The sequence below is a fragment of the Electrona antarctica genome (assembly GCF_951216825.1).
Source record: "Electrona antarctica genome assembly, chromosome: 23".
Classification (NCBI taxonomy): Eukaryota; Metazoa; Chordata; class Actinopteri; order Myctophiformes; family Myctophidae; genus Electrona; species Electrona antarctica.
Window position 1 is genome coordinate 2,420,751 of NC_136804.1, and position 18,512 is coordinate 2,439,262.

The 18,512-nt window shown below is 44.3% G+C and overlaps 1 protein-coding gene across 1 annotated transcript in view; it reads left to right on the forward strand.

Annotated features, from left to right (window-relative positions):
• Positions 1 to 1,461: 1,461 nt before the first annotated feature.
• The window catches only part of gpr37b (G protein-coupled receptor 37b), a gene marked incomplete at both ends in the record, with an annotated part of 55,447 nt that continues 38,396 nt past the window's right edge, over positions 1,462 to 18,512 (forward strand). The window contains 2 exons of the mRNA XM_079494159.1: positions 1,462 to 1,644; positions 2,946 to 3,028. Of these exons, the coding sequence (XP_079350285.1) occupies positions 1,462 to 1,644; positions 2,946 to 3,028 (266 nt within the window). The remainder of the gene's footprint in view (positions 1,645 to 2,945; positions 3,029 to 18,512) is intronic.

Sequence of the window (18,512 nt, forward strand, 5' to 3'; positions counted from 1 at the left end):
AGTATATACCTAGGGCTGTTTCGAATCTGTCTGGTGCCTTTCTGAGTTATGGGCCCTGCTTATTTGTCTCTTCCACTGTACCCCGACAGACACACACACGCGCACACTTGCACGCACACACACACACACACACACACACACACACACACAACTCTCTCTCATCAGGAATTAACATAATTAAGGAATTGATTGATTAATTAATTAATTGCTCTGCTAGCTGTATAGCTTAAGGCGTGTGCAACGCATGGGCGTTAAAACCTGGCCACACCCCCAACCATAGTGTCATTGTACCCGTGTAACCACTGGCACCTGAGGACAAAAAAAACGAAACAAGTTTCAACCTCTTTTGGGACAGTGCACAACTGAGTGTGCAAATGGAACACAGGGTCCATTTGGTTCCATTTTTAAGCTCAGGTACTGACGTGTATACGGGTCCATTTGGAACCCCCGTCAAGGAACCCTGGGCCCCACTCTGAGAACCACTGGTCTTTGTATAAAAATCACACCCGTGTGAACTGAGTGGTGTAACTCCCCTCTCCCCTCTCCCCCTGCCTCTCTCTCTCTCTCTCTCTCTGTAATTAGCAGGCAACAGTGCAACACTATCTCTCTCTCTCTCTCTCTGTTTCTGGCACAGCAGCGCCACTTTTGCCCCTACTGGTACTCTAAACATAGTCACATAGGTTAGGACAGACATTGCTGTTCCTTGGAGTGGTTGCACCACTCAAAAATGATTGGTTCACAGAACAAAACTCACACAAACTCCCAGAACAAACTCACTTGGTGTATGTGGGAGTCCCACGTGGCAGCAAGAGGTGACTGTTTTAGTGCCATTTGCCACTGGTTGTACTGAAGCGATAGGCTGATGTTATATACGTTTAACCTTTTGCTTAAAAACTTTCAATAGGACTTCCGGTACGACACCAGAAAGAGCAGCAGTGTGAGACGAGAGCTCCCAGCAAGGTTTAGCTTTTTTTCCCCTAAAACGAACTATATTCTGAAATAAAAACACAAAAATGGAAGGGGAAGACCAACGAAAAGCTAAAAGTGATAAAAAAAACCACCAGATCGGAAAAGAAAAACAAACAAACAACAGAGAAGAGTTACGACGGCAACAAGCCTACAAGCAAGTATATGAATGCGATACACGCCGATATAAAAGCCATGAGGACCGAAGTTAGGATGGAGTTGGAGGGCTTTAAAGAGACTCTTTCCGAACAAATGCGCAAAGATATCTCAGGTTTCAAAGAAGACTTCAACAACAAATTGACGAGGCTTGTCACCGACATACAAAGCACCGCGTGGACACTGTGGAACAAGCAGAGCGGCGGGTGGCGAGCGTCGAGGAGTGGAGCTCAGACGCCAACGAAATAATGACTTCACTACTACAAGAACACGAGAGGTTACAAGAGAAGGTTTTGGACTTAGAAACAAGGTCTTGACGACAGAACCTGCGTTTATACAATGTCGCAGAAAAACAGCGAGGAGAACGACATGATGGGGTTCATTAATAACTTCATAAAGACTGAATTAGCACTGGACATTGACCTGGGCATACAGCGCTGCCACAGATCCCTCGTCCCCAAACCACCGCCGACCGCCACCCCCCGTTCAATCATCATCATGGAGGACAAGACCAAAGAGCTGGTACGTAATGCAACATGGAAGAAAAAAATCGTCCTATTGAACAGCAAAAGGGTGTATTTTGACAATGATTACCCTCAGGAAATACAGATAAAAAGAAAAGCATATGCCCCAATCCGCTTGCTCCTTAAAAAAAAATTCAATAGTGCAGATTTATATGAATACTTTCATGTAGGTCGCCCTCGGATGAGCCCTCCAGCGCTTGACTCCAATTTGTTGTCTGGGAGCTCACGGTGTCTGTGGCAGTATGAGCGGTCAGCCTCATTCTCCTGACTCCTACAGTATATCTCCTCACTATCCCTGCACCACTTCACGTATGCAGGGCAGGCTTCAGGGTCCAGCATTCACAGAGTCAGTGCACATTATGTGGACAGAGTCATTATAGGACAACAGACTACAGCCGCAGAGAAGAATATAATGGCCATGCTGCCTTTCCTCATCTTAAGGTCTTGCTCTGACATGTTGACCCATGAGCCCTGGCAGCGAAGTGCCTCCTGTTGATAACCTTGCATTACTTGGGCATCAAAGCCCAAGGAAGACCGCCCGTGGCACACTCTGCCTCCGCTCTGGTCAAGAGCAGATGTCGTCTGCTTAATTCGGGGCTGTTTGGACTACAGCAGGGAGGCATCTAGACCTCCTGGGTGTACATGCACGCACGCACGCACACGGTGACGACACGCACACGCACACACACACTTTAATTACAATACTTTTGAGGACATCAAAAGTTAAGGACAGCATTGAAAATAGCTGAAAATTGCCAATAAATAGCTGAAAAATGCGGACTGTGACACGCTTTAGGATAGACTTCTTTTCGCTGTGGGCCATCTGCCACGCAAGTAAGTATAAATTAGGGAAATACTCTAAACCTAACCTCTAAATGCTTAATCCTAACACTAATCTGAATATTTTTTCAATTGTAAGCCTAAACTCCCCACATTTCTTTAACCATAAAACAACCATTTCTCTTCTGAGGACCAAGACAATGGATCGAAGTACATATTTCTCAAACTCTGTACTAGTAGTTGGAGGACCAAATGTCCCCACAAGGAGTAAACACGCATACACACACTTATCCCAAATTAAACCAACTATGCACACATGGGAAAAACAAACAATTATTCGGTACAGAGAGGTTTCGGCGCTATAGCTACATGAGGTGCTACATTAAAAACAAAAGGCCTTTCTGGTAGCAGACTGCACAGACCGAGACTGCAGCACAGCCTGCGTTCTGATGCGGCTGCTTGCTAAGAGACGACAGGAGTCCCAGGGGGGCCCAGGTGGAGCTGTCTTTTCTATCCCAGCGTCTGGGCTTCATGTCTGGGTCACGGTCTCTGTCTTCTCCCCCTGCCCTGCTGGAGGTCCACTGGGAACCCCCGCTGCTTTTGTAATGAGCAGTGGAGTCAGCACTTAGTAGACACACGCACACGCGTGCACACAGGCACACACACAGGCAGGCACACAGAACATGCAACATCATGCATGCACAAATAGAGGCAGGAGAAGAACGCATGCAGATAAAACAGGCATGTGCACATATAGAAATGGTCCTCACGTACAAAGGCATACAATGATACACAATACACAAAAAACACATTAATGCATGCACACGCTCCCTCACAACACACACACACACACACACACACACACACACACACACACACACACACACACACACACACGCACAAACCCTCACTCCCTGGACAGACACAAGCCCACATGCCACGAACTCACTCGACACACACACACACAGCATATGGGGTAGGATTAACGGTACAGATCCCAGAAGCAAGGATTTTAGTTCTAGTCCACCACCATCTCCTTGGGCTTGCTTGCATTGAGCCGGAATCTAACTATTAGGAGCAGTGGGCGCTATTAAAACAGCGCCCGGGGAGCATGTCTTGTATGTTATTAAAAATGCAAGCTGTGTTTACTTAACCATGTAAACCATCTATAGATGGATACTATAGTATCAGTGCAATGGACATGAGTAACTCACGAGTACTACACTCAGATTTTTTCCATCTACACGAAATCTCCACAGGCCGATCTACAAGCTCAAGCTAAATGGTCTAGACAGGTGCCATATGACGGCAGATCTTGTAAGATTCGTCTTAATACCTAGGGCTATAACTTGCGCCACCCCTTAACCCTTATGCCTAAACTTATTTGCCATTTTTTACTATTTAAAAAAAAAAAACTTTTAAAATAGTTCAAATAGCTGATCTACAAGCTCACGACATGTAGATGTAGATCGGCTAGTTGGACTATTTTAAAATGATTTTCAAAATAGTAAATAAGTTTAGGGATAAGGGATAAGGGTGGCGCAAGATGGAGCCCCTAGCCTCCAACCTCCGCAGTGCGTCTGGCTTTATCGAGCGTCTATACGAACACGATTGGGCCGTGTTTGGGGGAGGAAAGCCGGGAGGGTGGTTGTTCATACATGCTGGCTGGGCGGCACTTGTCCGCAGAGAGTGTTGGGCGGGAAGAGTAGGGACCAAGCCTCTACGTCCTCCCAGTGGGGGCTCCTCAAGGGCAGGTGAGTCTGTAGGATACAGCAGCAGTGACAACACACTGTGGCTCAAGAGGTAGAGCAGGTCGTCCAATGATCCATGGGTCGGTGGTTCGAATCCCGGCTCCTCCTGTCTACATGTCGAAGTGTCCTTGGGCAAGACACTGAACCCCAAATTGCTCCCGATGTGCTGGTTGGTACCTTGCATGGCTTCCGCCGCAATCGGTGTATGAATGTGTGTGTGAGAATGGGTGAATGTAATGCACAATCTATGTAAAGCGCCTTGGATAAAGGCGCTATATAAATGCACCATTTATCATTTACACAAATGTGTGTGAAGAAGGAACAATTGGCAATAACAACTACATTGGGGGGGAAATGACCGGTCTGCCCCGGTAACAAGATGTGCACATGCACACGCTCTACAGTGGGAGGGGACGTGCAACAGGCCAACAGCACGTGCACCGGGGTGCATACTTAGTTTAGACTATTGGTTAGACATGGGTTAAGGTTAAGTTTAGGTGTGCTGCCCCGTGGGAGGTTAGGTTTAGGGTGAGGGTTTGAGATAGGTTGTAGTTGTAGGACTAATGACTGGTCTAACCAAAAACTGTCTAAACTAAGTACTGCACCCCGTGCACCAAGGCCCGCCCCCACTCGATCATGATTGGAGGAAGGCCCTTCTCATCCTGATTGGATGAAGGCTGGGCCCTCTGGCCAAAAACTAAACCCAAGGGTTTTTTTTAACTGGGGACAGGGAGGAACTCCAATAATTTATTTTATACCTGTATATGCACCAGTAAACTGCAAATAAGCTGTAGTATGTACCATAGAGGCAAAAGATGCTGTCTCATAAAAGCATGATTTTTGCACCATCACAAGACAAGTGTCGTGCACCAAAAATATCCGATCACAACCGGGGCATAATTTCAGCCATCTCTCCACCTCTCCATTGGATCTTTCTCTCCATCTCCATGCATCTCTCTCCATCCACGTAGCTATCCTCTGTAGACACTTTTAAAGCACAGCTCAAGACCTACTTCTATACACTCTTGCTTTGAATTGATCTTTTAAATTATTTGTTATTCATGTCCTCACTGTATTGCATTACTGCTATTATTTTAATGTTTTATGCCTTGCTTTTCTTTTTTTTCTCCATTGCTCTGTAAAGCACTTTGAGCTGCATTTCATGTCATGAAAGGTGCTATACAAATAAAGTTGTATTATTATTATTATTGTATTATTATCCTTTGTCTCATGGTTTCAGCAGATCATCTCTCTCTCTCTCTCTCTCTCTCTCTCTCTCTCTCTCTCTCTCTCTCTAAACAGAATGTGAAAAGAAAACCTATTTTCTATTTTTGATTGCCTGTTACCGAACAGTCACACGAAAATCATCACTTCCTTTCTTTTCAGTACATTCTTCCCATCAGGCTCTATCTGTCGCACAAATGCACGCACGCACGTGCACGCACGTGCACGCACGTGCACGCGCACACGCACACACACACACACACACACACACACACACACACACACACACACACACCCACACCCTAATGACAACAGACAGCACAGTACACAAGAAGTCGCTCTATGCCACACGTGAGCAGAGAGCTCTAGTGAGCTTTCTAACTGTTTCCTCTGCAGTCACGACTGCATTCTGGGAGGAAACAAGTAGGAGAGGTCTATGACATCACATAAATACACCAGGGTTTGAAGCACAAGAGGACCTCTACCGTCTCTAGATGGAAGGAAAATACCAGATTACTGAGAATTCAATGTTTGAAGTCTTAAGACAAGTGTCAGGGTCCTCTCCTGCTATATTTCCTTCCTCTGTTGGTCTTTCACTGTAGTACCACAGTGACACCTTCTGGCCAACTGAAGAACTGCAGCTAAAGTATTATTATTCACTACAGGGAGTTACTACAGAAGGAAATGTATAAAGGTAATTACATTTGTACCCACACAAAGAAAGGCAGATGAGCACACACCTCTTGTATGCGTGTGAATGAATAAACATGCAGACACATTCACACTCAATCTTACACACTGTGTCGAACACATACTGTATGTGTAATTGTGTATTTGTGTATGTAATGTTCACAAGCGTATCTCTCACCTGTGTGTGAACATGCACACACGCACGGACGCCACACACATATACTGGAGTAAACTATAGCCTGTCTTAATTGTGGACACATAAGCAAAACACTCAATGACTATTATCTTGACACTGACTATATCTTGACTCACACACATACGCATGTGCAAATGATACTCTCATTATGACAGAATTGGCATATTGTATTATACAAGTTAATGTTTTATTGGTATGTTTGATATTGTTTTCTGCTTAATTAATAAATTAATAGATAAAAGAAAAACAAGTGAAAATGGACTGAACAGTATGGTATTTAAAAATGAACTAAAATAAAACTAGTGTTGATTATTTTTTTAAAGAAAAGAATGTCGGAAACATAAAAGATGTTATATTTACTAATAACTAGGGATGTCCTGATACACTTTTTTCGTTTCTGATCCGATCCCACAATTTCTGTGTTAGCCGATACCGAATACCGATACCAGTGTTGTGATCTCGTGTTGTGTTTATAGCTATATATCTCGTGTTTATAGCAGACTCCTCACTCAAATGTGCACTTGCAGTTTGGGCAACTCCAAAGCAAACTCCACATGCCCAAACATATTATTTACTTGCCATAGTGTCAACCCCTTACCCCTGTGTCGGATCGGTGGTTAGACTGGCATATTCGCCGATACCGATATGACCCGATATGACAAATAAGGGCCGATCCGATACTTTTCCGATACCGATACAGTATCGGGACATCTCTACAGTAATAACCCCTAAAAATGCACTGTCTGGGAAATACTGCCACAGGGGAACAGAGAGAGACAAGCAACAGGTGGGCATTTCTGGTGTCAGTGGATGACAACTATTACTGTGCACTGGCTCTGCTGGGGTTCAGGGTCTACCAGTGATGGAAGAAGTTCGTACTCCCTTTGTTTTACTTAAGTAAGTAAAAGTATCAATATAAATATACAGCGAGAGGGGAAATGTGTTTCCCCAGGGAAATACCACCATACATCTCAGGATTAATTCATTTCAAATCCTAATATTTTGATGGTGGAGAGGTCAGAGAGAGATTAGCTTTCAATTCACAATGTGGAAACAAGTCACCATGACAGCAAACCAACAACGCATGATGACAGTGGAGAGGAAACAATATGCAGTCCAACATACACTCCAGTCAACCAAGCAATAAAACAGTTGGACTGCAGATGAGTTACGAGGGGTGGAGAAGGTGAGGGCTTTGATTTACTGCTGAGAAGTTACAGCGTCCATATTTTATATGGAAAACCTTTGCAGGAAAATAGCCCGATCTACAAGCTCACAATGCGTCGCACAGCAACACGCCGTAAGCTTTTAGATCGGCAGCTTGTAGACTGGCTATTTTCTGCAAAGATATTTTTGTTAAAAAAAAATAACAGCCACTAGTATAGAGCTCTGAGGGACTCCGGTCAACCTAGTAAGTATAGGGTTCTAGTAGTTAAAGCGTAAATACTCATGTGCACGCCCCCACACATGCATCCATAATAATAATGGATTATATTTATAATATATTTGGGTAAATCTAAGTGCTACAATAACCATTTGCATAAAAACATAAAAAAAACATCACACCACTACAAAATACGGTATCTAAGAAAAGTAAAACCAGTGTATTAAAAAAGGTTTTAAAGGCTTGTCACTTGTCACCAGCTCAAATGAAATGCACAATACACTCATTAATACATGTACACTGAGCTCAGGTGTACAGAATGAACAGAGATACTGAACAGTCAGTCAAATAAAAATGGTGTATGTGAATGTATTGGAAGGAGGTAGGGCCCGCACACCATTCTTTTGGTAAAGAATTACTTTATTGAACAAACAACATTGTTTCGATCTTGATAGATCTTCGTCGGGTCAGTATACGTATACTGACCTGACAAAGATCTAGACGTTCCTACTAGGCTGAGGAATATATCCCACCCTTTTCACATTGGCCTGTTATAGCGCCACCAACAGGTGGAAAACACATGTTTGGAACAAAAATGCCTCAAATCATCCAATTGCCATCCAAGGCATAAGAAGAAATGGCACCCTTTTCACGTTGGCTTATTATAGCGCCACCAGGAGGCCACAACCTGACCTGCCCTGGTGGAGACATGTGCCCTGAGGGGCACTTTTTCTAGTTGGCCCTGCACCCACTGTCGAGGTATGTGAATGTATGTGAATGTATTCCCAGATTCTGTATAGGCCCTGAGTTTGTGGGTATGTCACACACAAGTGTACAATTACACTGCTACTCGTCTCATAGTGGCTGGGTTTCCGAGGCTACGTGGAGGCCTACAGGCGTAAACAAAGATATAGGCCTACAGCAGTGTTGATTTCGTCGACTAAAACTAAGACGAAAAGTGTTCGTCGACTACCTTTTTTCACTGAGGAAAACTGAATGGAAACTAAATGAAAACTAAGCTATGATGACTAAACTATGACAATTTCGTCAACAAATAAAAACTAGACTAAAATGTTAGGAAGGGACTAGTGGACAAGAGATCCACTATAAGTCATTTTACACTTGGTTGCATGCTGAAAATAGCCGATCTACAAGCTCACAACGCGTTGCGTTGCGATACGTTGTGGGCTTGTAGATCGGCTATTTTCAGCAAGTGAAAAAAACAGTCATCAAGGCCCGCCAAAATACATTTTGTTCGACTAAATCAGCTGTAGATTTAGTAGACTAAAATCTTATGATATTTAGTCGACTAAAACTAGACTAACACATTCCAGGAGACTAAAATCGGACTAAAAAAAATGAAAACTATTAAAGAGACTATAGTCCGGCAGCCGACAGGCTTCTTTTGTTTAAAGTGGGACATTTGGTATATAGTCTTTTTTATTGGCCTAAAATATTGTCTATATACATACATTCATGAATCCACTTGCTGACCGGCTGTCACTATTGGGCAATTTCTTTTTCCATTAACATCCTATGGCAGGCAAAATTGTCAAACTTTTGTTATGCTTTAAGTAGCATGTGACATGTCAAACTAGGTGGTTTTCATGATTCTGAATCCATTCCAAGCATTAGTTTTGCACAAAAAACACTCCTTGGGCTAGAGATGGCCATAGACGTCATGACAAAAGTGATGAGGTCAGCACAAATGTGATGAGGTCAGCACATTTTGGTCAAGTGGCTATGGCTGTGTTTAGCCCAAGAAGTGTATTTTGTGCAAAACTAATGATTGGAATGGATTCAGAATCATGAAAACCCCCTAGTTTGACATGTTACATGCTACTTAAAGCAAAAGGAAAGTTTGACAGTTTTGACATTTTTGACATTTTTGCCTGCCATAGGATGTTAATGGTAGGGTCACAAGAAACCCCTATAATAAATTGCCCAATAGCCTACCAACAGCCGGTCAGAAGTGGATTCATGAATATATGTATATTATATAGACAATATTTTAGGCCAATAAAAAAAGACTATATACCAAATGTCCCACCCGTCCACCTCGACTGCCGGACTACTTTGACTAAAACTAAAATCAAAATGTGCTGCCCAAAACAACACTGGCCTACAGGGACTGTGTTAAGAAATATACTGGGGGGTTCTTACTCCAGTGGTTCTCAACCGTTTCTGGATCAGGGGCCAGGGCCCACGTACACAAAAATCACACACTATATGACCGCTTAATTTCCCTTTTTAAATATTCAATGTTATATCAATACAATCTTAGTGGCTTGCCAAACATGATGTCCCGGGTCTCACCAGGAGAGGGTGGTGTCGCTCTCCCACATTTCATCTCAGTGGCTCGCTGTCTGAAAGTTGGGCTACAGACGGTCTCCTTAATAAACTACAAATCCCAGCCTTATTCTCGTCGTCATGGAAGATATGCATCAACAACATTACATCTTAATGGGATAACTGTTGTCCGACCGCCACCTTCCCTGGGCATCATAACCATAGATATGTCTCAGATGATCATAACAGGTCAACCACAGTTGCAGCCAATACAATTATAGTGGGGAACATAAATAGGCTATGTACGACACATCAAACAACGTTCTTAATTACACCATGAGCAAATAATACTATAGCAACAGCATAACATCATAACTGTTAACTGCACCAGACCAGTGCAAACTGCAACACGTCACGTCGGTTCGCAGCATTGGCATTTATAATAAGCATACAAACAATCAACCAGGTTGAAAATGCCCTCAGCTCTGAACTCGGTAGAATCTGCACCTGGCTCGCTGATAACAAACTATCTTTACACCTGGGAAAAACTGAATCCATTCTCTTTGGCTCTAATAGTAATCTCAGCAAGGCAAATGGCTTCTTGGTTAAAGTGGGTGACAATGTTATCACACGTAAAGATGAAATTACCTACCTAGGTTCCATCCTGGAGGCTAATCTTTCCGGTGATAAAATGGCCACCAACGTAATCAAAAAGGTCAACCATAGAACAAGATTCCTTTACAGGATCTCCTCACTGGTCAACAAAAACACCTTGAAGACCTTAACAGGAGCCCTTGTACAGGGTTTCTTTGACTATGCATGCACCTCCTGGTACCACAGCACCTCAAAGGCCCTTAAAACCAGGCTCCAGACTTCCCAAAACAAACTGGTCAGGCTCCTACTTGACCTAGCCCCCCGAACCCACCTCACCCCTGCCCACTTCGACAGGCTGGAATGGCTTAGGGTCGACGACAGAGTACAGCATCTTGCAATGGGTCTGGTCCACAAGATTCGATACACCACCAAGATACCCATGTACCTGTCTAGATACTTCCTTAATGTTAACGAAGTCCACACCCACAACACCAGAGGGAGTACAACGAACCATGTACAACCCAGATTCGGCACAAACAAGGGACTAAATTCTTTTCGCTCCTATGCCACCAAAATGTGGAACGCCCTACCAACTGTCATTAAGACATGCGAATCCCTTGACTCTTTCAAAACCGCTCTCAAAGGGCACCTACGGACGGCTGCAATTCGAAACTGGCCCCTGTAAAATCGGAATCCCTCAAACACGAACGCAAGGACAACACAAGAGACGGTCGCGGCCACACAGCCAACTCAAGGTATGGCCACTGAGCCAACTTGGGGACCCAACGCAGCTCCTCCAAGGAAAAAAAACAAATTAACGGAGCTGAACGTGAATCCCCCCCACCGCCCACCCCTTTTTTTCCCCCTCACTGTATATGTTTCTTTTCCCTTTTTACCTCCTTTATGATGAATTCCTGTTCTGTCTATAGAAGTGTCTATTTGTACGTCTCTAAATGTTTTGATGATTTGAACATGGTGGACCCTATTGGAAACAAGTGTAATGCTTAATTGGGTCGTCCACTCACAGTTAACAGCCTTTGTATTGAGTTTGTGCTTGAAATGTACTGTAATTCTGCAAACTGTTAATAAATTCTTCAATCAATCAATCAAACCAAATAATTGAGCTGAGCCCTTACCTTACACACCGAAGCTTTCACTCCTGCATAATATCGCCTATATCCAATGACTGATGATGCTTGTGTGCAATTCTTCTTTTTCTTTATTTGTAGATTATTGGAATCCCCAAATTGACATTATTGCATGACACCTGTCAAAGTTGTTTCACAGATGAGAAACTTTGGAGTGCAGCAACTGCTGTGCTCTCACAGCGGTGGGGGGGATTCAGATTTTAGAGTAGCGACACGCTTTGATCTCGCCGCAAAGCGGGTGCCTATGGGCTATAGTTCCAACATTGCTCGGCTGGGACTATCCCATTGAGATAGAATGAGAACTTCCGCATGCCATTGTTACAATGGGAGTCAACGCTATAGTGTCGCCACTCTCTTACAATATTACTCTGGTTTAAGTTGGCCATGTATTTTGTTTGTAATTAGTGTCATTGAAAGTTCCAAATAAAACAAAAGCAAGGGCTGAGATCAGTAACCTGACTCCGCCAGATGGTGCCAGTAGTGAGTTCCTAGGAGGAGGGAACGTGTGAACTAATATAATACTGCCGCAATCTGGTGGAGTATGAGATCAGAGCTGGGCTGGAAATTGAATTCAGGGGTGACTCATATTGCCACTGGATAAGCCATAATACCCATAAGGAAGATTAGATGCAAGTATGCAACATAGGCTATAATAAAAAGTGGGTAGGACTACAGTAGCCTATACTTTTAATCTGAGTGACAACAGGTGTGCTTGCTCTCTGGCATACCTGGATCAAACAGGTTATCTTCACCAAATGTTTTTACACCTCTGACAGCCAGATAATGGTGGGAACAACAGGTGCTTAATTAACTCCACGCCCCATTTTAACTAACCCTCAGGAGACAAATTGGACAGGGCTGACATGTTTGCTCACATTTACATTAAATTGTAATCGGAAGTATGCACCATGAAATGTGGAAAGTCGGAACATATCTTATAGCAGCTTCTAATCCTTATTTTTGAGCGGTGCCTCCGCTCCATTACGGAGCTATGTCCGTCCATCCGTATGTCCGTATGTACAGTATGTCTCTGTGTCTGTATGTCCGAGCACGGAAAGCTGCAACACGGTAACTGTCATTTCTCGATCGTTTCGGACGCGGGGCGCCTCGCCGGAACAGGGCCGCCCCCAAGGGGGTGTTCCTGGGGGGGTCTGGATGTTGCGGGGACCCCCCCGGGGACCCCCACACGGTAGGCTACAGGTGCACCGCTCACTTCACACAGGTGTGGGTTTTTATTAGCATCCTTGTTTTATTACCCCACACACCAAATAATGGCCATACTAGGGTATGTGTGTGGCTGTATACTGTATTATAGTACTAGACTATTATACTAGACTATTACTACTATACTCACATCTAGATTTCGGGCCACTATGCGACCCTCACACCTAGGTCACACGCAGTTTCTTCCGTAAAATGTCCCTTTAAGCAAATTTTAATAGGCAATAGAAAAATAATTAACGTAAAAGTGGCCTATATAATATTTTTTCTTTTGTCTTTTCGTGTGGGGCCCGGCTAGTGGGAGCGCAAGGAGGAATATGGGTCAGGGTCAGTTCCCTCCATGTCTGCGCTGGGCTAGTCTCGCGTTACCAGACTGTTGCCTCTCGCAATTTCCAAATGCTTTCATGGCAGTCTGGAGCAACAGAAGAGCTGTCATGAGTAAACTATAAAGCGGAAGTGGAGCCTCCTCGCCACTTCCGTTTCGTCTTTACAGTCGCGCACATTTATCCTAATATACTGTAAATAGAAATCATCTAAGCGTGTGTGTGTGTGTGTGTGTGTGTGTGTGTGTGTGTGTGTGTGTGTGTGTGTGTGTGTGTGTGTGTGTGTGTGTGTGTGTGTGTGTGTGTGTGTCGCGTGCATGAGTGAGTCCATTGCACACAGAAGGACAGATGGGGTGGGTTTGTGAAGGTGCTTTGAAGTATATTTCCCATTTTAAGAAAGATGTTCTTCAAAGAACATGTCAAGTCAAAGTGTATCTCATTGAATGTCTGTCTTCAGTACATTTCTAAGGTGGAAGAATCATCTCCCCATGCACGTGCACATTGATGACATTATCAAAACACCTGGGATGAAAGAAAGAGAGAGAGGCAGTTGTCATTTAAATAAATTAGAGAAAAAAGAGAGGGGGGGGGGGATAGCTCCTCCTATGTCCAGCTTTTAGTGTACTGCATGTAACCCAATTGTTTTTGAGTGTTTGTGTAAGCACAAACATTGCATAACACAAACATTGATGACGAAGTTGAGGACGCATTTGTGATTGGCCGGAATGAGATGATGTATGATGATGTACAGTATGATGATAAGAGCCCTCACTTCACACAGGTGTGATTTTTGAATGATGAAATGGTGTTGGTTTGGTGGTGCGACAGTTGTAGTTAGTAGCGTAATGTTTCAAATAGTTTTAAATATAAGCCCTTTAATTTGAACTATTTTTGAAATTTGGGATTTTTGCACGACATCATGTTTGGTGGGGCAATCAGGGCATTTAGGGGCCAAACATGGACAGCGCCTACTTCAGAACCATGGACAGTACCGGGGGCAGTGTCTTGATTGACCAGGGTTTAATAGAGACACGGGGACTACAAATTTCACGCCCCCCAAATGAGACAGCGCCCCCACTTCTGGTCCGTTGGAACGGTGTACTGCAGGCCAGCCCATAGAAGTCCATTGAAATTCAACTGTAGTTAGCTTACTTTTAAAATAATACCAAATGAACTGAAGACTATATTGATTTGAATAAAAATATGTTTCCAAATGAAGTGTCTTTGTCAACATATATTGTTGTTTTCTCAATAGAGGATCTATTTCACATTTAATTTACCACTTGAATAAGTTACCCATAATGTTAACGGACCAGAGGGGAGACGGCAGACAGAGAACCCGACGCTTTTAAGGACGTCACTGCCTTTACGAGGCAACGAGCGCCGACTTTGAAGAGTGGAATTCTCAATAATACATCCCGACTGACTTTGTTCATTCATGTCTATATTTTGAACATACTTACTAATATGTTCTACCTACCTCCGACGGTGTGTTTTACCGTTGTCAACTTGACTTGTTGTATAAAATTAACTAGTTGGGAAAATAACCCAGCTAAATGGAGGAGTGACATATCTTGTGTCTCTATGAGGGCCCAGGTAGGGGCGGGCCTTCATTTCCGGGCCTGTTGAGAACTCTAGTTTTTGCCGGCTGCCGGGCGCGGCTGCGCTAATAACCTTTTATGCAATAAAAATTTGCAACAATAAGACAATCAAAATAGAGATTCCTTTTATTGAACTGTGCCAAGACATCAGAGACACATACTTACACTTACACAGATCACCAGTAAGACGCCCTGAGGGCGAGAAGCTACCAAGGTCGCGTGCACGCATTCGCCTGGGTGACGGCAGACTGGGCGAGCGCTGGCGCTTTGGCATGGGAGGTCAGATCAACATACATGGCGTACATTCTGTACTGGCTATATATGGAGCATCTTGAGTATACAAGGTTTGATGAGGTCAGATCAACATAATGGAATGTCAGAACAGGTCAGCTCCATATATGTAGCCTGGCTGAGATCTAAGGGTGGCAGCGGGGGCAGTGTCTTGATCGACCAGGGTTTGATGAGGGCCCAGTTAGGGCCGGGCCTTCATTTTCGGGCCTGTTGAGAACTTTTTTCCGGCTGCCGGCCACGGCTGCGCTAATAACTTTGGGGCGTCTAGAGTTTGAACGGACAGGTATCAGTAAAAAGGAAGACATCGAAAGAGGAAAGACGGGTGGGGTAGGATCGACATATGGAATGTCAGAACAGGTCAGCTCCATATGGAGATGTGAGGGTTTGAGGTCAGATGTAGAGTTGCTGGCCGGCTCCATATATGCAGATCTAGGTGATGATCCAGTCTTCTCCATGTATGGCTATCCAGGGTTTGATGAGGCCAGTGTTGAGATCTTCATATATGGAGACGGCCATATATGGAGCGTCGACCATATATGGTGGCGTGACGTGTCACAAGGCGTAACGGACTGACGACCATATAATGGTGGCGTGACGTGTCACGAGGCGTGAGGGAGGTTTTGAAGGTTTTCATAGTTGCCTGTGATGTTCTATTCTTTAAGCAACCACCGGGTGGTGGTGTTGTATCATGAGTAAATGCTGTGTGCTACTGCATGTGAATGGGCCAGATACACATTATGTTGAGATGAATATATATTTTGACATAGCAGAATCATAGTGCATCATAATGTTGACAGACTTAAAGGAGAAATCCAGACAAAAACACAAGTACTCATGAATCAGCCTATCCTGTCCCAACATACATGTTGGCCTTGAATTGTTCCATAGATGCCCCCTATTCTCCATTTCCCCCACCCTTCCCACAGTAAAATGCAGTTAGAATGGACCTAGTTGTCTTATTTATTTTTTAATGTATTTATGATGATGATCGAGGCCTGTACACGTGCGTGTGTGTGTTTCAGTCAGACAGAAGGAACGCATCCATGAAATCTTCATGGACCAGCCATGTTCTTCTCAGACTGATGCACGCTCCAATAAACCCATCATATTAGCAATCCTTATACTCGTCTCGGTGTGTGTGTGTGTGTGTGTGTGTGTGTGTGTGTGTGTGCGTGTGTGTGTGTGTGTTTTACATGATTTTCAATGTACACTCTCTGTATTAAATCAATATAATTGAGGACCATATTCCTGGTCCTCAATTATATCTGGCAATTAGGAAATGATCTGGTTGGGATTAGGACTAGGCATTGGCGCTGGGATTTTATCAATTCCAGTTCCTTAACGATGAGCCTAAAAAGGTAAAAATGCCCAAAATGCTGGTGTAAATGTGTGTGTGTGTGTATGTGCATGCGTGCGTGCGTGCGTGCGTGCGTGCGTGCGTGCGTGCGTGCGTGCGTGCGCAGCCTGCCTGTGCGTATACAATTTTATGAGTGTGTGAATGCAGTTTCACTATGTGCACGCATTGTGGCTTCTTCGTTTGTCTGCTCATTTATGCTTCCGCGTGCCCGTCTGCTATCTTCTTTGTGCGTGCATACACTGTTTCTATGCATGTGTGTTTTTATCTGTTCACATGTGTTTATGTGCATGCACGCATGATTTCACATGCGTGGCATGCACGTTGTGCGTCTCGGAGCTTGTGCTCACATGAGAGACTCTCTCCACTTTATCTCGACTGTACACACACCAACCCATGCTGCTGTAGTCTCCTCTCAGCGGACCTTGAACACAAAGCACATTTTAATTACATGCACACTGTTGGCCTCTGGCTTTCAACTGGACCCCAACTCCTGTACTATTATGTTCAAGGTCACGTGCAGCCTACTGTATATATAACATGTGCATCCATTCATATTTTTCACCTGTTAAAGCCAGGTGGGATGGGGATTTGCTTCAATCCACAGAATAACTATACTAGAATACTGTAAAACATGAAAGATCAAATTATCGTCCCGCAAGGAATTCTGGTTTCTACTTAATAATATGATATATGATATGATATGACCACCGAGAGAGACGGGTGGCAGCCGGAATGTAGACGGCACCCGGGAGCAGTATGGGTTGGCGCCCCAGCCTGTGTCTTCCGTGAGGAAGAAGCCCAACAAACCCTCGGTGAGGCCTTTAGGACGGCCATTCAAGCCTCAAGCGGAGCCTGCAGCACCACCAAGGGCAAGGTGGAGCCTGCGGAACTGTTGCGGCTCGAGAATCCACCATTCCTGAATAAAGTGCCTGGTGCTGGGAGTCTGGTGCAACGCACAGGGGCTGGACCTGGTGAAAGCAGGAGTGGACCTGGTGAGACCCGGACAGGAGTCGACAGAGCCTAGTCCTTCCACGCGCCAGAATGGTACCTCCCAGTCCCGGCAGAGTAGTTCAGGAGGAATGGATTGTGTGGCCCTGGTTTTTCCCTAATGGACTGATCGAGGGTAGCTACTGGGACGTAAGTCGGGACTTGATCACCCCGGCTGGGTCACCTGAGTGAGGGGTATGATGTTGGGAGACCCGAAACCCTGATGACCTTGGGATACATCACTGAGGATACGTCCCAGGTGCATCCATGCGATGTATTTTTGTTTTTTATATAGACTAACGCATCACTATGCCAGCTAGCTTACTCATGAACACTCACAGGCAGACTAGAGGGATGTTCATAACATGCGTGGCAGGTTAAAACAAACCTGTGGCAGGTTAAATCTAACCCATGGCTCCCGACATGCGTGGCAGGTAAAAACTAACCCGTGGCTTCAGTGTGAGGTAAGGGTTAGGTTGGGGTTTTGGGTATGGTCTCGGTCTAATGCCTGTCGGTTTGTTCGTACGTAGGACCAAACACATGCAACCCTTTGATAGCTTGCTCCCCAACCGGTAGACTACATGGTTTTAAACCTAGTTCAGACCAGTTTTGCAACGAGAGAAAATATGTTTTGCCTATAATGACCCAATGAGCAAAATAGTGACTGTACTAAATCTAATCTAGCAGCAAATATTTTCAGTTATGGCCTGGGGCTTCCTTGGATTAGAATTTATAGGTACTTAGGTGTCGGGGTTATGATCCGTTAGGATTTTAACAATTCCGGTTCCTTAACGATGTCCTCTTAATGGCCCTGGTCTATAAAAGGAAACACCTAAATGAAACACACAATTAACCTTCAGCTGCATTCACCCCTCAATAGCTGCTGTTAATAGGCTCCTGCAGATTAACAAGACTCGTTTCAGGGGAGGAGAGTTGTATAATGTTGTGTCTACTGTCTACAGTAGCATCCAACTGTGCTTTTTTGAAGCAGCGAAACAGCTGGAGTCCAGCAATTGAAATAAAACATCCT